The 20,136-nt window shown below is 36.7% G+C and overlaps 1 protein-coding gene and 1 pseudogene across 1 annotated transcript; both read left to right on the forward strand.

Annotated features, from left to right (window-relative positions):
* The first annotated feature begins 1,704 nt into the window (after nucleotides 1-1,704).
* LOC110214663 (olfactory receptor 13C7-like) lies at nucleotides 1,705-2,647 on the forward strand (annotated as a pseudogene).
* Nucleotides 2,648-18,672: 16,025 nt separating this feature from the next.
* LOC110214662 (olfactory receptor 13C7-like) lies at nucleotides 18,673-19,632 on the forward strand. Its single transcript, XM_020995692.1, has one exon. The coding sequence runs from the start codon at nucleotides 18,673-18,675 to the stop codon at nucleotides 19,630-19,632; it is 960 nt and encodes a 319-aa protein (XP_020851351.1).
* The last annotated feature ends 504 nt before the right edge of the window (nucleotides 19,633-20,136 follow it).

Consider the following 20,136-nt stretch of genomic DNA (forward strand, 5'->3'; position numbering starts at 1 on the left):
GTACATGGAATTGTTCTAGGAACCAAGGATACCAAGATGAGAAATCCACTACCCTAAGAGAGTTTACATTCCATTGGGTTTATTTATTCTCAGATTCAAAATTTTAAAAGAATATGATCAAGAAATAAAATGGGGACTGACACAGAAGGAAAAGGGTTTGTTTCATTTAAGTAATAAAGAGGAAAGTTATTAGTGTCTGTGATTATAGATAATGAGGAGGTTACAAAGTGATTCATAATAAGGAGGGCAAGAAACAGAGAGATAAAAATAGGCTTTCAGATTTGGTCATGATAAGTACACTGGAGACCCGATCAGAAATACTTTAAGTAGAAGCTGGACCCCTGATAGTTAAAGACGGAGTTTTTAGTGAAGAAATAGACAGCTATAAATATTAAAATCACAGAACACAGAGTTGCAAAGGACCTCGGTGTCCATCTAGTCCAACTTACAGCATACTGTCATCTAACCTCAGCCTGAAAATCTGCAATAAGATGGAACCCATTGCTTTCAAAGCACTAATTCACTTTGGGATAGCTTTAATGATTAGGAAGTGTTTACTTCATTATTCCTAAATTTGTCTCTTTCCTACTTCCACATATTGTTCCTGATTCTTTTCTCTGTGGCCAATAAGAACAAATTTAATCTCTTTTCCAGGTGACGGTCTTTTAAATACATGAATCTAACACTCTCTTATCCAGGCTAAATATTCCCAGTTCCTTCAGTTGATCCTCAGGTGACATGGGCTAAAAATACACAATATTCAAGTTGTTGGAAAGACAGTACATATGCTTTCAGTAGATAAAAACTGTAGGGGACAAGTGCCCATGGTGTCTTCCTTATGTTACACATCTGAGAGTGGAAAATACCCTGCCATAAGTGATCATAATGGTCAGCATCTTACTAAACTTTTATATTCTCTCTACCCCCAGTCTAAAATTTTATACTCAGTATGATAGAATATAGAATAAGCACTTCATTACTTAATAAATGCTTACTGAATAAATAGTAAACTGAACAACTATATTGCTTGTCAATGGTGTAAAGTTTAACTGGTCCGACTTTTACACCAAAATGCTTGAAAGAGATTACTTGAAGAGTCATTTTTTTATTAATTAATTTTTAGTTTTCAATAATCACTTCCACATGTTTGAGTTTTAAATTTTTCACCCCCTCCCTCCTCATCTCCCTCCTGAAGACGGTGTGCAATCTGATATAGGTACGACATATACATTCCTATTAAACATATTTTCACATTAGTCATGTTCTAAGGAAGAATTAGGACCAATAGGAGGAACTACAAGAAAGAGGAAACAAAACAAAACAGAAGGAAAAAAAGCAAACAGTATGCTGCAATCTGCATTCAAACTCCATAGTTCTTTCTCTGGATGTGGATAGCATTTTCCATCATGAGATTTTTGGAGATAGAAGAGCCATGTTTTAATCAAAGTAAAAGTGCAATGTCTCGACTTCAATCAGGTACATTTTATAATCATATGACATTTCAAAGTCTGTGAGGTGTTCCAATTATTCTACAGTCATTTCTTCAAGTATCTGTTGCTTTGATATTCAAAAGAGAAGAAACCTTATCTTTGTACAGTATATATATACTCAAACATATAAAACATATAATTGCACAAAATGAGAGCCCTATGGTAATAAAAGAATGGTTTATTACTCTGTATTCTTATAGGTGACAAAAAATAAATGGAAGGAATGAATCAGACTATCTATATCACTAGATTTGTTCTCCTGGGACTTTCTGCCTACCCAAGACTTGAGAAAAGCTTCTTTGTGCTAATCCTAGTGATGTACGTGGCAATCCTGCTGGACAATGGTATCCTTATCACTGTAATTCTCTATGACTCCCACCTGCACACACCCATGTACTTCCTCCTTGGCAACCTCTTCTTCCTGGACGTTTGCTACATAATCTCTTCTGTCCCTCTAATTCTGGATGGCTTCCTCACCCCCAAGGAAAACCATTTGCTTGCTGCACAGTGCAAATGTGTCTTTCCTTTGCCATGAGAACAACTTAGTGTGTCATCTTGAGTATGATGAGATTTGACCACCATGTGGCCATCTGCAACCCCCTGAGATATCCCATCATTATGAGCAAGGTTACCTATGTGCCAATGGCAATGGGATCCTAGCTGGCAGGAATTGTCAACTCAGTTGTGCAGACATCCTTACAATTCAATTACTTTTTGTGGGGACAATGTTATCAATCACTTCACATGTGAAATCCTAGCAGTTCTCAAAATGACCAGTGCATATATCTTACCCAATGTGATTAGTGTAGTTTTTGGAACTATGACTTTTCTAGTCATTACAATTCTGTTTATTTTTGTTTCCTATGTTTTTATCCTTTTCAACATCCTGAGGATCCCTTCTGTAGAAGGAAAACACAAAGCTTTCTCTACTTGCACTGCCCATCTGACTGTGGTTATTATATTCTATGGAACCATTTTCTTTAAAACCAATTCTAAAGACTCTCTTGGAGCTGACAAATAAGTAACAGAGAGACTCATCTCCCTGTTTTTATAGTGTGGTGACTCCTATACTCAGATCCTTCACCTACAGTCTTAGAAACCAGGATGTGAAGACAGCTGTGAAGAATGTGTCAAGCCAAAAACTCTTCACTGAGTGAATATAATACAGTCCTTATATTATCATACAATGTCTGTATATTTTTGCTGTATTTACATGACATGGAAAAATAATCATGGACTCATGAACATGCTTCTTAAATAAAGACTTCCAAGGTAAGGAGTAAAGTCTTCCTATTTAACTAAAAGTTCTTAAGAAATGAGCTTGTATTTGCACATATTAGTAACAAATATTAAAGTGATTTTTTTAAATCATTTTGTTTCAATGTCTTTTGATATTTCTTCAATTGCCTTTTGTGGTTGAAATTGTGTTTTTTCTTCTGAAGAAGGAAAAAGAATGATAGGAGGAAATCAATAAGAAAACAAAGAATGATTAATTCTTCAGTTGTCACAGAGTAATGTAGTTGAATTCAGTTTCCCTGGAAATCTTATAAACCACCACTAAATAATTGAGTGCAACATGAAGTTGAATTTTATAATCCTGAAATCAAAAATCTAATATCCTACACCAAGGTTTCCCTACCTAGGGTATAGGTAAACTTATTATCTGCAGGGAGAACCAGAGCAGAAATTGCCTTGCTTTTGTATTTGTATCTCCTTTATTTAGCATTGTTCTTTGCACATCATAAATACTTAATAAAAGTATTTTCATTTCATTCATTCATTTTTCAATGGACATAGGGAATAGTTGGTAAATAACTATATTATGTATTGAAATTAATTTTGTTTCTCATGGGCATATTTATGGTAAACTCTAGCATTTGTTTCTTTTCAATATTAAATAGGGGCTATGAGAAGATTTTTCTTATGTCCATATGCATAGCATACATTGGAGTTAATTTCCTTCCATAATGAATTGGGAGTAGAGGAAGGTTATGCTAAAAGCCAGTGAGCCCCAGGACCTATGGTTAGAAACTCCTTTCTACACACTAGGGTCCAACCATCATACCCTACAAAAGCTTGCCTCTAACTTTGATCATTCTGAGATGTCACAATATATTGTGTTCTTTTTGAAACAGAATTGAGTATATTTCCCAATATCTCAAAATCAGGTTCCTTCAATTTCCTTTCTCTTGCTCTCCCCTCACCAGAGGGTCAATTGTCATGAAAGAATGACACCTTAAGCTAGGAAGAGTGACAGGGTCCCCTGAAGCTCTACCTTAGGAGTGAATGCCTTCCTAATTTTCTTGTCAGTTTCACTACGATGAAAGAGTCAGAAAAAAAAAATGCAGAGGAGATGTTCTCTGTACAATACTGATCATCTTATCGGCCTCAAGAACTCTTGAAGATTCATGTTTTGAAAACACAAGGGAGCATTCTCATCCCACGAATAGAGACCTACTTCCTGTCAAAATCATTCATCACAGAATAACAGTTGGGAAAGACATTAGAAGGCATCTGATCCAATCCATTCTTGAACAAAGCCCCTTTAAAATAAAATTCCAAAGTGATCACCCAATTATTTGCTTAAAATCATTAAGTGCGCATGGGGAACCCATTACTTAAATAGGCAGCCCATTGTGCTTCTGGATAACACGAAGTCTTAGAAAGAATTCTTTCCTCATTTCAAACATAAAGGTATATCTTTTCAACTTCTAGTCATTTCTCCTAGTTTTACCTTCTGAGATCAAGCAAGACAATCTAATTGCTCTCCAACATGATAGTTCCACCCACTCACCAAAATCTTCTCTTCTTCAGAAGAAGCCTTTCCGTCTCCTTGTGGCACGAGCTGGAGGAACATCGCCTTCCTAGCTGCACTCTTCAAGAGACTTCCCAGTTCAACAATGCCATTTCTAAAATGTGGCACCCAAACCTGAACACAATACTGCAGAAGTGCCCATGATCTCAGCAGAGTGCAACAGAGCTCCCACCTTCCTAGATCTGGACACTATGGCCCTCAGGGAAGCCTAAGACTATATTATTTGGGGGGCTGACCATCATCCTGTTGACTCATATTAAGCCTACTATTGCAGGAGGAAATTTTGCTCTGAGGAAAATGAGCATAATTATCAAATGTCATTTTCTTTATTTCTCTCGTCCCTCCCTCAGTGAAAACCCCGAAGTGTACTACCTAGAATACTTATCACTGCTTCCTGTCCAGTCTCAGCAGAGATAGCTTCAAGCTATGTGAGAACCAAATCTTCTGCTGTTCCCTCACCTTCTGCTACCTACCCGCCTTCTTAGGAGCCATTGCATCTGTCTCCACATCTGCCTGCCTGAATGTCATTCAAACTAGATACAGAGATGATTATTCAATTTTCAGTGTGAATACATCTTAGTAATAAGTAGATGGGTATGAATTAGCATTGATTATTGTCTTGTTGATTGTCTAGACTTAAGAAAAAGACGAAGATGTTACTGATGCATATTAAACTTAAAAATGTATACCGTGTCCATTTTTCTGGAGAGTTGGCTGTTAAACATTATTAGCACACCTCTGCTTAAAGCCCTTGAGTGTGGAATGACTTAGCTATACTTTGTTCATTACTTAGCATCACCAAAGCCCTTTGAAAATAACCTGAGAGGAGGCTTAAGAGAAATAGGAGTTTGATATTTCACAGTCTCCTGTAATCAGGTATTCACTGAGACCATATAAGAAGAAAACCTGCCCAGGAAAACAAACCAGCGTGACCCTCAGTAAAGATGAGACAAGAAAAGGATTGAGTTTGGTCACTAGGTGGAGCCTCAGAACTTATTCTTTATCGGGTAAACTCACACAGCTGAAAAATCTAACAGTGATCTAGAAAGCTAAGGAAGAGAATTTATTCAGTACTTTTGTAGCATGTCCAGCCAGCAGGTACGTTATCAAACATCCAAATTAAGCATGGGAGTTGCCAGGACTCATATCCTTTTTTAGTAAACAGGTTTGGGTGAGTAGCTATAAGTTACATTAAAGTTTATTAAAGTTATTCCATATAACTTTATGTTATATTCCATATAAGTTAAAGTTATTCCATATAAGGTTATTAAAGCATTAATAAAATGCACCAAGGTTTATAAAGTGCTGTCTTCACAACATTACCATCCACGTTTTACAAATATTCAGTCAATGAGAATTTATTAAGTGTTTACTATGTTCAAAGCAATGTGGTAACTGCTAGGGATACAAAGAAAGGTGGAGGGAGGGAAATCAGTTCCTGACCTCAAGGAGCTCACATTCTAAAGGAGACAACATGCAAACAATTATGTATATGAAAGCTATAGTCACTTAATTGACTGAAAGATAGAAAGAAAAGAAGATAAATAATAAGTGGATAGATAAATTATCTATAGGTTGACAGATGAAGAATAAATAGATGGGAGGTAGGTAGGTAGATAGATAGATAGATAGATAGATAGATAGATAGATAGATATAGATAGATAGATAGATGCCAAAACATTTATTAAGTGCTTACTATGTGTCAGGGCATTAGCCAAATACTGAGAATATAAATACAAGCAAAAACAACAAAAAGATTGTCCATATCTTCAAGAAGCTTACATTCTAATGGGGGCAGATGACATAAAAAGGAGCTGGGGGATAGGGAGAACAGGAAAGGTGGAAAAGTCCGGAGATTCAAGAGCAGAGCCAGAATAGAAGTGAGCATGGATGTCCTGGAAATTTCCATTAATGGTAAAAGATTCAGGGAATACAAGATCTCATTATGGTTATTATTTATTGATTATAAGAGAGCTTTTGATTTAGTAGAGCAAAATATAAGAGTTTGGAGAAAAATCAACAAAGAAAATCAGTAAGTCAAACATTTAGTAAGCATTTACTGTGCCAGGCAAGGTACTAAACACCAGGGATACAAAGAAAGGCAAAAACATGATTTCTGCCCTCAAGGTGCTCACCCTGAGGGGAGTCATTTGTCCATTTGACTGACCCAGGATTCAGCATCAGATCTGATTCAGAACACAGTGCTCTTTCTACCACACCCTATGATGTGCTTGCTACTTCCAGAACTCTGGCTCTCTTCTTAAAGAAAAGATACCAAAACCTCCTCCTTCCTAGTTTCAATTTTCTTTAGCCTTTCTCATTGAGATGACTATTTTGTATTACTGATGTATCTCTGTGGAACAGAGCTGATCAGTCAATGCTTTTAGTTTTGCCATTTTTTTGGAGATGGTAACTTCTTCAAGAAGGTAAGATTTTATCACTAGCTGGTTTGGGCGATTTCTCTCCTATGATTTTTCTGGTTATCCCTACTGCTATTCTTGTTGTATCATAGATATGCGGCATCTAAGTAGTATAATCAGTCAGTCAATAAATAACAGAGTGCTAGACTTGGACAAGTAATTTAACTTCTTTCTGTTTCAGTTTCCTATTCTATAAAATTGAGCTAATAACACCTACCTCCCAGAGTTGTTATAAGGATAAAATGAGAATATGTGTATATATAAGACACTCTGCAAACTTTAAAGTGCTATATTATTAGGTATTATTATTACTCTCTATGTTATTTATATTGGTACATATTCATAAGTGGTCTTCTCTCTCCACCTTCCTTTTCAGTTTGAAATATTTTGGTTAAAATTATTAGGACTGCAGAAAAATACATTTTACCAACCCCTGTTTCACATATTTTATCACTGGCCAAAAGCCCACCATTCCATTATGAAGAGAAAAAATAAGGAATAAATAAGGGACATCTTTGGGAAATGTAACAATGTGGATATCACCCAAACACCTAAGGATCTAATATTAAGAGTACCCAATACCTATGCAAAGGCATAATAAAGCAGATGGTCTCATCCACTGTTATAATTACTCCTTGCTGAACTTTGATAAGGAACAGTTCTGTCTAAAAGGATTGCTTTCACACTTATGAAATTCTCTTCCCCTTGTCTCCTGCCCTTGAAGAGGAAACATATTCTTATTGTGACAAGAAATCTTTCCATTTGTGTTCCAAATAATCCCCTTTTCTTCATTAACTAATGTCTTTCTTTCTCTTTCCCACCCTAGTGAAATGCTTTACTTTTCTATCCTGACTTGCTGCGGAATGCTTCTTTACTCTAAGTATTGGTTATAAATGATTGATTGGTTATAAAAACCTAATCTCTACATCAGTAATTTGAATTTTCTATGAGTATATAACATGTTAATATATCTCTTTACTTTCAGTTTAATTTCCTATCTTTGACCCACAGTGATGGAATGGATGGTGCCCTTTGACAATTCTCCAATACCATGTTGTTGCAGACACAGTCCCCTTCTCAAATCTGCAGCCTAAAGTGACCCTATTTTAATTGGTAAGTAAATATTATTTGCTTTTATAATCAAATTGATTGTGGTAAACTGTTGGGAAAAGAAAACACACTCTGTTAGATGTGGTAATTATTTCCTTCCTCTACACCTCCCCACTCCACCAAAAATACTCTTTCTTTCACAGGCTACAAATAAAGATGTTTACTGATTTGGAATTTGTGATAATTCATGTAGGACACAGGAGAAGTTTCCTGTCATGTTCTTAACAGGCTTATCAGAGTAAGACAACGTAACAAGTTTAACTATACTAGCATAATCCTAATTGGATCTTTGGGACATTATCCCAGAAGCATAAAAAGTTCCTAAACTTCTACAATTCAATTCTGAATTTTAAATCACTTCAGGGACCTAAAACAGTCCCAAAAAACAATGAAAGATTTAAATTGGCTTTTGGATTCAGTGATCAATCCTTTGATGATTGCATCTGAATATGGAATGAAATTAAACATTGAGAAGAGCATGACATGAAGCCTTAACAATGACATGGGATGATGCTTTATTTAATCACTTACAGATCCAATATTATTATTTCTGCCTCGTAGCAGATTAGCAAATTTTAACTTCTCTCCAACTATTTCACTGATAAAGGTAAGCGGGAATTTAAAGCAATAGGAATTAGAAATTCTAAGTTAATGCAGTCATATTTCTAACATTCAATTCAGGCACAATTAACCTGTGAAGAACATAAGTGAGAAAAGTCCATTGAAATAATGAGTCATGTTTGGAGGTCTGGTGTACATACCCAGCCATATAGAAAGTGGTTCACAGTATGAAGAGAGAAATATATAATTGTGTGGTCCTTTACTAGCCGTCTCAAGTCTTGGGGATAACGCTTTTTTAAAATCTATGAACATGTACTGTGCTTATAGATTCAGACAATAGATAAGAACATAAGGTGCTACACAAATGATATTATTATCATTACATCATAATGATATATCATATAATATCATAAATAACATTATTATCATTACTCATTATTGTTACTGTTGTTATGTTACCTCTGCGGCACTATTCTTGGAGGACCGGTTCTTTGTTGTCTCAGGCAGTAATGCCAACATGGAAAATCAAGAAAATTATTCCAGTCTTGAGTGCTCTAAACTGTTTTTTCTCCCTTAGTATACAAAACTTATTTTATACTTCTATGTTTTAGGGATTTGTGTTTTCATTAGTACGGATGTGGCCTCCACCAATGCAAATTACAATGTTGCAACTTAGTAGAGTCTTTAGAATTGCTGAGCTAAATAATTCATCACCTTGCATTCACTCTTGTGCTGAGTTCACCACCACACTTAATTAAGCAAGTCTTCCAGCAACAGAGAGTCTGTAACTAGACCCAAGCTGGGAGCCTGTTGAGGTGCTAAAGCTAGCCAAAGCTTGTGTTCTGTCTGCATAGACTTAAAGACCTGGGTCCCTTCCCTACCATAATGAAGCATCTGAGTAGTATTTTAGTGGGGAACTCACTTAACAAAAATAAAAAAGAAAGCATCGCATCATGAATAAGAAAGATTTCCTTTTAAGAGGCTAAATCCATGATAATATACAAAAAAACAGAATTAAGGAATAATCAACATGATTTTCCATGCTCAAATCTATCCCTACTCCAAACCATCCTCTACATAGCCACAAAGTGATTTCCCTAAAGTGCAGTTTTGACTACATCACTACCCTACTCAATAAAATCCTGTTTACCTCTAAGATAAAATATAAAATCCTCTGTTTGGCATTTAAAGCTCTTCACAACCTAGTCTCAACATACCTTTCCTGCCTTATTACACATTACTGTACTCCACATACTCTAGACACATAGGCCTTCTCTCTGTTCCTCACAAATAACACTGTGTCTCCCATTTCCATGTGTTTGTACTTACTGTCCTCCGTGTCTAGGATCATTATCTCCTTCTTCACCCCTGCCTTTTGGAATTCCTGGTTCCCTTCAAGACTCATCTCAAGTGCCACCTTTTACATGAGGCCCTTTCTACCCTGTACCCACCCACCCATCATTAGCTGTCAATGCCTTCCCCACAGGTTACATTTCTGTTTCAGTTTGTTTTTTATGCATTTTGTTTATACCATTATATGTGTGTCTTGTCTATACCATCAGAATGTAAGCTCCTTGAGGAAAAGGACTGTTTTCTTTTTGAATTTGTATCCCTTGTGACTGATATAGTGCCTAGTAGGCATAGTAGGCACTTCACAAATACATGTTAATTGGTTTATTAAAATGGGATTTTCAGCTATATTTAAAACAATAGTAATATACTGAAGAGATATGAAACACACTGCCAACAGCACTCCTGAGCTGCTGGAGAAGATTAAAATGTAATTGGGAAATATAATAAAACATAGACAACATTACATTTTAAAACTAAGTCATTATGCAGCCCCTAGGGATCCTTATGTATAGATTAATAGCCTGTGTTTCTATTTGAGTTTGACTGCACTGCTCTACTGCACAACTGGTTTGTTTACACAGGAATATCAATCATTCCAAGAATAATTTTGTCTAATTAGGTGTGGTACCACACACAAAATAATTTTTGTCTAGTTGGGTATGTGATCCCTGCTTCTGGGGAAGCTGATGCTGATGCTGATGAATCCCTTGCTCTCAGGAGCTCTGGGTTGCAGTAGGGCTATAACCAATCAGGTGAGCACACTACATCTGGCACCAACTTGGTGAGTCCCAGGAAGTAGGGGGCAACCTAAGCAGGCTGCCTGAACAGAGATGAACTGGCCAGGTCAGAAACGAAATAGGTCAAAGCTTCTGTGTGGATCAGCAGTGGGATTGGGCACATGAATGGCTGCTGCCCTTCTAGCCTGGGGAACATAGGGAGGCACTGTCTCAAAAAATAAAAATAAATTGTTTTAATTTTGTCTAAAATATTCCAAACATAAGTGCTTTCTTATGATTATATTATACTGAAAATAAGCAATTGTCAGAGTAAATTTTTTATTATTTTTGTTTTATTTGAGGGGAGTTGTTTTGTTGCTTAATTTTGTTTTAGTTTTTTGTTTGTTTGTTTTGGGTTACAATGGACTTTGATCACATTTATTTGAGAAACAGGTTTACCTGTTGGGTATCTCTCCATGGTGCTGGCGTTATGCTATGGTGAATAACAGTGTGTCTTCAAAAAGATGTTATTATCAAGAAAGAAATTATAAACAAAAATAGACACTCCTAGCAATAATGATGAAAATAACTACTTCTGAGAATGTTTATTGACATATTGATTTGTTCTTCTACTTATATCCCCCTCCAGTACCAACAACCTGGAAAGGCTTGAATGTAAATATAGAGATGGGTATTTATCTTTTATCCATAGACCACCCTAGCTAAGTGAAAATAAAGGTTCAATACCAGAAGGCTTGTCACCTGGAGATAATACACATATGATATATGTGATACATACCATATATACTAAACAGACAGATAGATAGACATATAGATCATCTTTTTTTGTCCCTTGCTACTCCCAAAGAGCATCTATTACAGCATTAAGGGGTTATAATATATGCTTAGGGAGAGAATACCCACAGTGATAAAATCATGGATATTTTTAAGTACTTCAATATGAATTGGTTAAGTGACAGCCTTGTACTAATATATTTTGCTTAATATAATGAAAATGAAAATCTTAAAAATGCCCCATCTAGATTAATATTTACATATTGTTTTTCTTTTTTACAAAGAACTTTGGCATTCCTTACCTCAGTTGCTTTTTACAATAGCCCCTAAGTTGGTCAGGATATAAATCATTATCCCTACTTTTCAACTCTTGAGACAGCTATTTATGGACATGACCTAAGCAATAAATAAATCTATCTTCCCAGTACCAGTACCTAAGACATGATGGAGAACCATCCACAATTTGTCTCATCTCATTAACCATTTCTGTTGAATCATAAGGGCACAGTAGCTCCAAGAGGAAACAAGAAAGCACTGATAAGGATTACAGAATTTCTGTCACATATCTCTCATCCCCAAACCCTCCAATGTTCTCTTTATCTAAGACCTCAGGTAATTCATAGCACGTCTAGCACATAAAACTTTTTCAAGGAAATATATAACACAGGAATAGAAACAAACAAGGAAAGCCCATTATGGAGCACCATATCTTGAGGAAAAAACTAAAGCAGTAAGAAATAATACATACTGAAGATAAAAAAAAAACAATACTATGGAGCGTGTAATATTTTTAACTGGTGATTGAAGGCAAGATGTTCGAAGAAAACAGGATATATAGGAAGTGGACAATTTTTTAAGAGGTTGATTCCAAGAATGAGTTTCAGATTTATGAGCCATAGTTTCAAATTCAGAAATGATGGGTTCTTGGCCACGAATGGATTTCACCTAACAATGACTGATAAAAATTATTTGCTTGGAGGCTTGCAAATCTAATCAAAGAATTTTAAATGGAAAAGGAAGGGGTGAGGAAGAATTGCCTGCATGTATGTACCAAACTAAATACCATAAAGATTAACTACAGATTAGGAGGAGGAATTACAATAAAACCCAAGAAAAATCCACTATAGAAAAAAATACAAAAACATATCTAGCAATACAACTCATTTCTACATACCTGAAGAATGGATTAATAAGAAAGATGAATTAGACACCCTAATAAAAGAATACAAATTTAAATGTGTAAGAATCCCTGCAACTTGGGGGATAGGACCCATGTCCAGAAAAAAAACGAAATAGATAAAGAAAGATGGGGCAGAGAAGAATTATATTTTAAGAAGATATACTCTTGTGGGAAAATTCAGGAACCAGAAGGGAAAACATTGTGGCAAGGATCTGTATGAATATCAACAAAATAAAAACCAGAATTGTTTTTGTTATTATGTTATAATTGTTATTATAGCATATTGCAGGATATCTGAATGGAGAGAAGAAGAGGGTAAATTCATAAAATAGATCACAAGCCTGATGCAGAGATATGATAGAGTAGAGTTGAAGAAGTTCAATTATTGTATGTCTTTTGGAGCTCTCTTTGCCCAAAACAGAGAAGCTAATGATTTCTTAGCTGCACTCAATGATAATTCCCTACTTTGAATGGCAAAGGAAATAGCATGGGAACTGGTATCTAAGACCTGATGCTCACCAACAAGGAGAAGCAGGTTGTTGGAATAGAAATAGTTATTAAAGAACATATAATTTTTAATAGAGAAGAGAAAATCTAGAAATAGTACAGAACGCACCCAACATTTTTTGTTGTTGTTCAATCCTTTCAGTCATGTCCAACTCTGTGTGATTCCATTTGAGGGTTTGGGGGGGTTTTTTTGTTGTTGTTGTTATTTTTGGCAAAGACTCAACTCATTTTACAGATGAGAAAATGAGGCAAACAAGGTTAAGTGATACCCAAGGTCACACAGCTAGTAAGTGTCTGAGGCCAGATTTAAAGATGAGTCTTTCTGACTTCAGGCCCAGCACTCTATCCATTATACCACCTAGCTGCCTACCCACCATTTGGGAAAACTTAGTTATTGGGGTTCAGAGAAAGTAAGAGTCCATGGTATAAAATTCTATAAGGGAAGTCTATGCAGAAAAGAAGGGAAGCTTTCAATAATGAATTTCTGATTTGGCAAGGGTAGACTTACATGAAATAATGAAGAGCAAAATGAGCAGAACCAAGAGAACATTATACACAGCAACAGCAATACTGTTTTAAGAACAACTTTGAGTGACTAAGTCATTTTGACTATTATACATGTCCAAATTAGCTACAAAGGACATATGAAGGAAGACACTATCTGCATTCAGAGAAAGAACTGATAATTAGAAGTTTGTAGAGAATGATTTTACACATATCCATGTTTGTGTCTAATGGTAGCCATCTTTAGAGTGGGGGGTGGGAGGGAGAAGGTAAAGAAGAAAAAATAAGAAAAAAGAAATTTACATGATAATTTTATTACATATTTAAAAGGAATAGCAAGTTGTACATGATAGATTTGTAGTTTCATGTGCAGTCATACTTTTTATTCTACTATGATATGGAAATGCTTTTTTATACCATAAATTAAAAAAAAAATTTTAATGAATTTCTGGGACAGCAAGGTGGTACAATGGATAGAGCACTGGCCCTGGAGTAAGAAGGACCTGAGTTCCAATCTGGTCACAGACACTTGACACTTACTATCTGTGTGTCCCTGGGCAAGTCACTTAACCCCAATTGCCTCACAAAAATTAATTAATTAATTTCTGTAGATGATAAAACCAAATTCTGATTAGAAGGAAAAATAGAACAATAGATAGAAGTTGCCAAAGAGATAGATTTCAACTTTAGATTAGGAAAAACACCCTAATAATTAGAATTATTTGGGGTGGAAGAGATTCCTTGAAAGCTAATGGGTTTCCCTTGGTTGGGAGTCTTCAAGGAAAGGCTGAATGATAACGTAAAAGATATGCTATAGAGCAGAAGCTTGTTCAGGTTGTACTAGGTTCCTGTCCCAACTGCTTCTTACCCTTCAGATTTTGCCATCCTGCCTCAGTTGCCTTCTCACCATAGAACTTCCCCCAGCTCTTGTATCCTTCTCAACCTAGATCTTATCCTTACTTCCATGACCCATTTTTCCCATTGGTGAGTTCCTCTCAGAACCTTGTTTGCATAAGAGCCTCAGACCACTCATCCTTCTTTCTTTTCTCTATTCCACTTCTGACTTTTCAGATGTGGGTGCTCTGATGTGGGTGCTATCCCTCCTCCCCTCATTTTTAACTTTTTTTATGTGCTATCATCCTCCATTAGAATATAAGCTCCTTGAGGGCATGGACTATATTTCTTTTTACCAGTATTTGTATCCCCATTGCTAAGCATAGTGAAAGTGCTTGGCACATAGTAAGTGCTTAATAAATGCTTATTGTTGATAAGCAGATGACCTCTGGGGTTCCTTCCAACCCTGAGATTCTGTGATTCTGAGATTAAAGGCATATATGTTGTTGTTAAATGACTTTCCTTCTTAGTCTTTGTCTCCCTGCATTATATGTGTCCTTAAGGAACTTTTATGGGCCAGACATGCTATGAATTATCTGAGGTCTTGGATAGAAAGAACAGCAGAGAATCTGGGGCCAAGGAATCTGTGTCACAAGGTGATGACCATCTGCAACCTTAACATCATATTCATTCCTGTTTTCTCAGGCATCCCAGTGTTAAGAGATCACAGGACGCTGGAAAGTAGAGGTGGATTTCTGAAAGATTCATTCTGATGAGTTCAATAGCTGTCATCAGAATGGACATGGGCAGTCACTCTGCAACTAACACAGTGAGATAGAGAAGAAGGGGCAGCTAGCTGGTGCAGTGGATAGAGCACCGACCCTGGATTCAGGAGGACCTGAGTTCAAATCTGGCCTCAGACACATAACACTTACTAGCCGTGTGACCCTGGGCAAGTCACTTAACCCCATTGCCTAAAATAACAGTGACAAAAAAAAAAGAGATAGAGAAGAAGCACAGGACCCACAATCAAAGGAGACATCACAGCAAAATGGAGGTAAGAGCTCTTGACACTTTTTTTGGTTTGAATATAATAATCAGTCTAGGTTATTTCTTCTACAGATAGAATAAATTCTGATAGCATTTATTATTTACCAAGAACAACTTTCCCATTTTCATAGAGATTAATCCACCTAATCCATTCTTAATTGCACACCGATGTACATGTTTGGGGGCTAGGCAAGAGGGAGATGACTCTTCACTGTAGATTTATTGTGCAGTCGACAAAACAGAAGAGCCCTCTGAGTATTGTATTTAGGTCCCAGAGTCTGCCATTATAACAATGCCTGTTGACTAACTGGTTTAGTCTTGCTTTATAAGTCAAGAATATTTATGTCCTTAAGACCCAGTCACAAACAAGTTAGTATTTATCAGTCAACTAACAACATCAATGAGTTCCTACGGTGTAGAGAGACTGTTCCTAGCCACTAGAGGAAAACATACAAACAAAATAAGCAGTAGCTGTCACCCTTTCCCTCAAAGAGCTAAAAATCATCTGTGAGTGTAGAAAGGACCAACTCCAAAGTGAACTCTACCAGGACATATATAACTTATATTTCTGGACATCTGTAATCTAATTTTGATGTGAAGAAAGAAGTAAGGGACTTTTAGAGTGCTTGAACATAAGTGCAATTAATCTGAGAACAGAAGTGGGAAGGACAAGATGGAGGAATTGGTGAAGAACTTTTAACACTGTTGATTAGAAGTTGAGATATAATTCACATTAACTTGAAGCCATCAATGAAGGAGCAGAACCATTAATATGTGGTGAACAAACTTTGCCCTAGGATGCTGGAATCATCAGGACCAAGAAGGGAGATTGCACATCTTCCCCAAAGCATTGCTCCATACCTTGCAATCATCTACCATCCCTGTACTATATGGGACAAACGTCTCCCATTTCCTTATCTAGCCCCTGGCCACCCCTCTAACAAAGGTCCTGTCCCTTTCACGCACCTATGTGGGGCTAATTTTTTTTTTAGTATGCCAAAATGACACTACCCTAAGAGCAAGGATGGCTTGCATTAGGCCACCAGAACTAAGAACCCATGCAATATGGTTTACCCACAATCAGCAGCATTGTAGGCACACACCAGCCTCCTCAGTAACAGTCTCCAAGTCTGTGTCTCTCTTTCCACCAATTAATTTTGCCCCAAGTAGCACAATTTCTAGTCATTGCTCCTCAAGGGGAACATCATGATAAAAGTAATGTTAGATGAAAATATTTTAGTGGCTAAAAGATTGTTTGGAATTGGCAATATCGAGGCAGACTTGAAGGCTGTTACATCAGGGTAGGCAAGAAATGGTTAGAATCTGACCTTGATTTAGGGTTGGGAAAATTGATGCCTGAGAGCATAAAAGTTATGGATCTTAATTGGGAAGGAGTGAAGTGGTGGACGTCTGGTGTAGTGGGGGAGGGGAAAGAACATGATTACCAACTCCACTTTAGACATTAGATATTAGATATTGGAAGCACATTTGAGAAATATAGTACTGAAGGGAATGAAAGGGTCAGGTTTGGATAAGTACACTGCTACTAGTAACAAGGAATGGTTCAATACTTTAGAAATAATGATTTCCTAAGGGATCAAAAGTTGAGACAGGAGAGAAGAGATTCCTGCCATAGTGAAAGGCAATTAGACAAAAAGAAGTCAGAGAGAACCAGAAGTGGGTAGTGTCACAGGCATCTCTAGCATATGACACTGTTGACCATTCTCTCCTTGACACTCTTTTCTCTTTGCTTCTTGTGGGCTCTCTTCTGATTCTCCCCCTTCAAGATGACTTCTCCATCCTTATGATTGGTTCATCTTCCTCTTACCATATAAAGAATATGAGTGCCCCTAAGACCTTGTCCCTGAACTTATTTGCTTTACCTATATTCTCATCTACTCCCATTGCTTCAATCACCATCGCTATATAGATGACTTTCAAATTTATATACCTAAGCCTGATCTCTCCTTGAGTTTCAAACATGTAATTCCAAGTGTTTTTGGACACCTGAATACCCTTCTAGCACCTCAAAATCAACATGTCCAAAATTTGGCCTTTTCATCTTACCCAAAAAAAATGCTTCTCTTCCCATCTTCTCTATTTATAATGATTACACCACTATCCTCACAGTTCTGTGGACTCAAAACCTCAGAATTATCCATAACTCTTCCATCTCACTCACACCCACAGTCACCAAATCCAGTCAATTCTTCCTCTATAATACCTCTCAAACCTGTTCCCTCATCTCCACTTACTTTGCCACCACCATGCCTTACTCATCTTTCTCCAGTATCTTCCATCTCTAGTCTATCCTTCCTATAAGCTTCAGAAATAATCATCCTTATATATAAGTCTGACCATGTCATTTCCCTGCTGGAAAATATTTAGTGGTTTTCTGTTACCTATAGGATAAAATACAAAATTCCTTAGCTCAGCATTTAAGACCCTACATACTGCAGATCCAATTTACCTTTCTAGTCCTATTTCACTCCATTTTATCCTTCACATAGTCTGCATTTCATCCATATTTTTCCTCACCCTGTCCCAACACCAAACATTTATAGAGATCATCCCTTATTCCTTAAATGTTCTCCTTCCACATCTCTATCTATTTGAAATCCTTCTCTTCCTTCAAGTCTCAACTCAAGTACCACATCCTCCATGAAAATCTATGGCACACCACCCCCGACTAAAGTTAATCTTACTCTCTTCAAATTTTCTTTGCTTTGATCTCTCCTTGTCTTTATTGCATTCCACTTCACATGATATTGGTCTGTATATTTATCATATCTCCCTTGTTAGCTTCTTGTGGGAAAGGACTGGGTTGTGAATTCCATATTGAGAATTCATTCACTCCTCATGTCTGTCTCACAGAATATCTTCCTACAAAGCTCAGCTCAAGTGCCACTATCTTATCCTGTTCCTCAAGTTACTCCCCGAATAACTTTGGATTCATTATATATTCATATGCATATACATATATAAAAAATATATATGTAGATATACATATAAAATCTGCTTATCTGGGCTTATACTATTTTCTCCTAATAGAATGTATTTTCCTTGATAGCAGGTACTGTTTCATCTTTGGTTTTGTATCCTCAGTACCTAGCACAGTTCCTGGAACAAAGTAGGCATTTAATAAATGTCAATTGAATGAATGAGCCATTTTTCTGTTATCTATTGGCTTTATACTTTAAAAAATTAGGGAAAACAGCAAATAAAGACCCAGAAATTTCAAACTTCATCCAATTATAAAACAGTGGTGATCCTGTAATTTTTAAAGAATGATATGCTTGGTGCTCTGAATTCTTGCAGGTGACAAACAGGAAATAAATGGAAGGAGTGAATCACACCACCTACGCTACAAGATTTGTTCTCCTAGGACTTTCTGCCCATCCAAAGCTTGAGAAAAGTTTCTTTGTGCTAATCTTAGTTATGTACTTGGTAATCCTTCTGGGCAATGGTATCCTCATCGTAGTAACTATCTACGACACCCATCTGCATACACCCATGTACTTCTTCCTTGGCAACCTCTCCTTCCTGGACATTTGCTACACATCCTCTTCTGTCCCTCTAATTCTAGACAGCTTCCTCACCCCAAGGAAAACTATTTCCTTCTCTGGCTGTACAGTGCAAATGTTTCTGTCCTTCGCTATGGGAGCAACCGAGTGTGTCCTCCTGAGCATGATGGCATTTGACCGCTATGTGGCCATCTGCAACCCCCTGAGATATCCCATCATCATGAGCAAGGCTGCCTATGTGCCAATGGCAGTGGGGTCTTGGATAGCAGGTGCTGTCAACTCAGTTGTGCAGACATCTCTTGCAATGCAATTGCCTTTTTGTGGGGATAATGTCATCAATCATTTCACTTGTGAAATTCTAGCTGTCCTCAAACTGGCCTGTGCAGATATCATAACCAATGTGATTAGCATGGTGGTGGCAAATATGATTTTTCTAGTTATGCCAGTTCTGTTCATTTTTGTTTCCTATGTTTTCATTATTTCCACCATTCTGAGGATCCCTTCTGCAGAAGGAAAACGCAAAGCTTTCTCTACCTGCTCTGCCCACCTGACGGTGGTGATTATATTCTATGGGACCATCTTCTTCATGTATGCAAAACCTAAGTCTAAAGATTCTCTTGATGCAGGTAAACAACAAATAGCAGACAAGCTCATCTCCCTGTTCTATGGAGTGGTTACTCCTATGCTCAATCCCTTGATCTACAGTCTGAGGAACAAGGATGTGAAAACAGCTGTGAAAAATATGTTAACTCAAAAATTCTTCACTGAATGAATATCATCAAATCATAGTACAAGAGAACTAGAAAAAACATCAGAGGTCAGCCAGTCCAATACACATCACTCCACCATTGATTTTTTTTTAACAGAGGAAGAAATGAACGTGGAATAAGGGATAGGGGAAAGACTTTGGCACCTTCTCCAAATCACATCATAACTAATTTGTAACTGATTCTGAACTAGAACATTAAAGATGTTTAAAAAACAAAAACAAGTTCCTTGCAAGTAGAAGTTGTCTCATTTCTTGTTTGTATCCTCAACATCTGGTATAGTGCCTGGCACATAATAGGTATTTAATAAAAACTTGTTAATTGATTGATTTATACCTGAGACCCCAAAAAGAAAGAATTTGATGTGATATATTATTTGCCAAAAAGGTTTTATTATGCCCAACTAGAAAGCAAAATAACACCATCCTTTCAAAATCCTTTACCTTGGTCACAAGAATTAGTTATAACCCATAGCAAGTAGCATTTGTGCAAAATATTTGATAGCTAAA

Source organism: Phascolarctos cinereus, unplaced genomic scaffold (assembly GCF_003287225.1).
Source record: "Phascolarctos cinereus isolate Bilbo 61053 unplaced genomic scaffold, phaCin_HiC Scaffold_4;HRSCAF=312, whole genome shotgun sequence".
Lineage (NCBI taxonomy): Eukaryota > Metazoa > Chordata > Mammalia > Diprotodontia > Phascolarctidae > Phascolarctos > Phascolarctos cinereus.

Excerpts from the sequence above, each read along its gene's own strand:
- LOC110214662 (XM_020995692.1), top strand. The coding sequence starts at position 18,673 with ATGGAAGGAGTGAATCACACCACCTACGCTACAAGATTTGTTCTCCTA.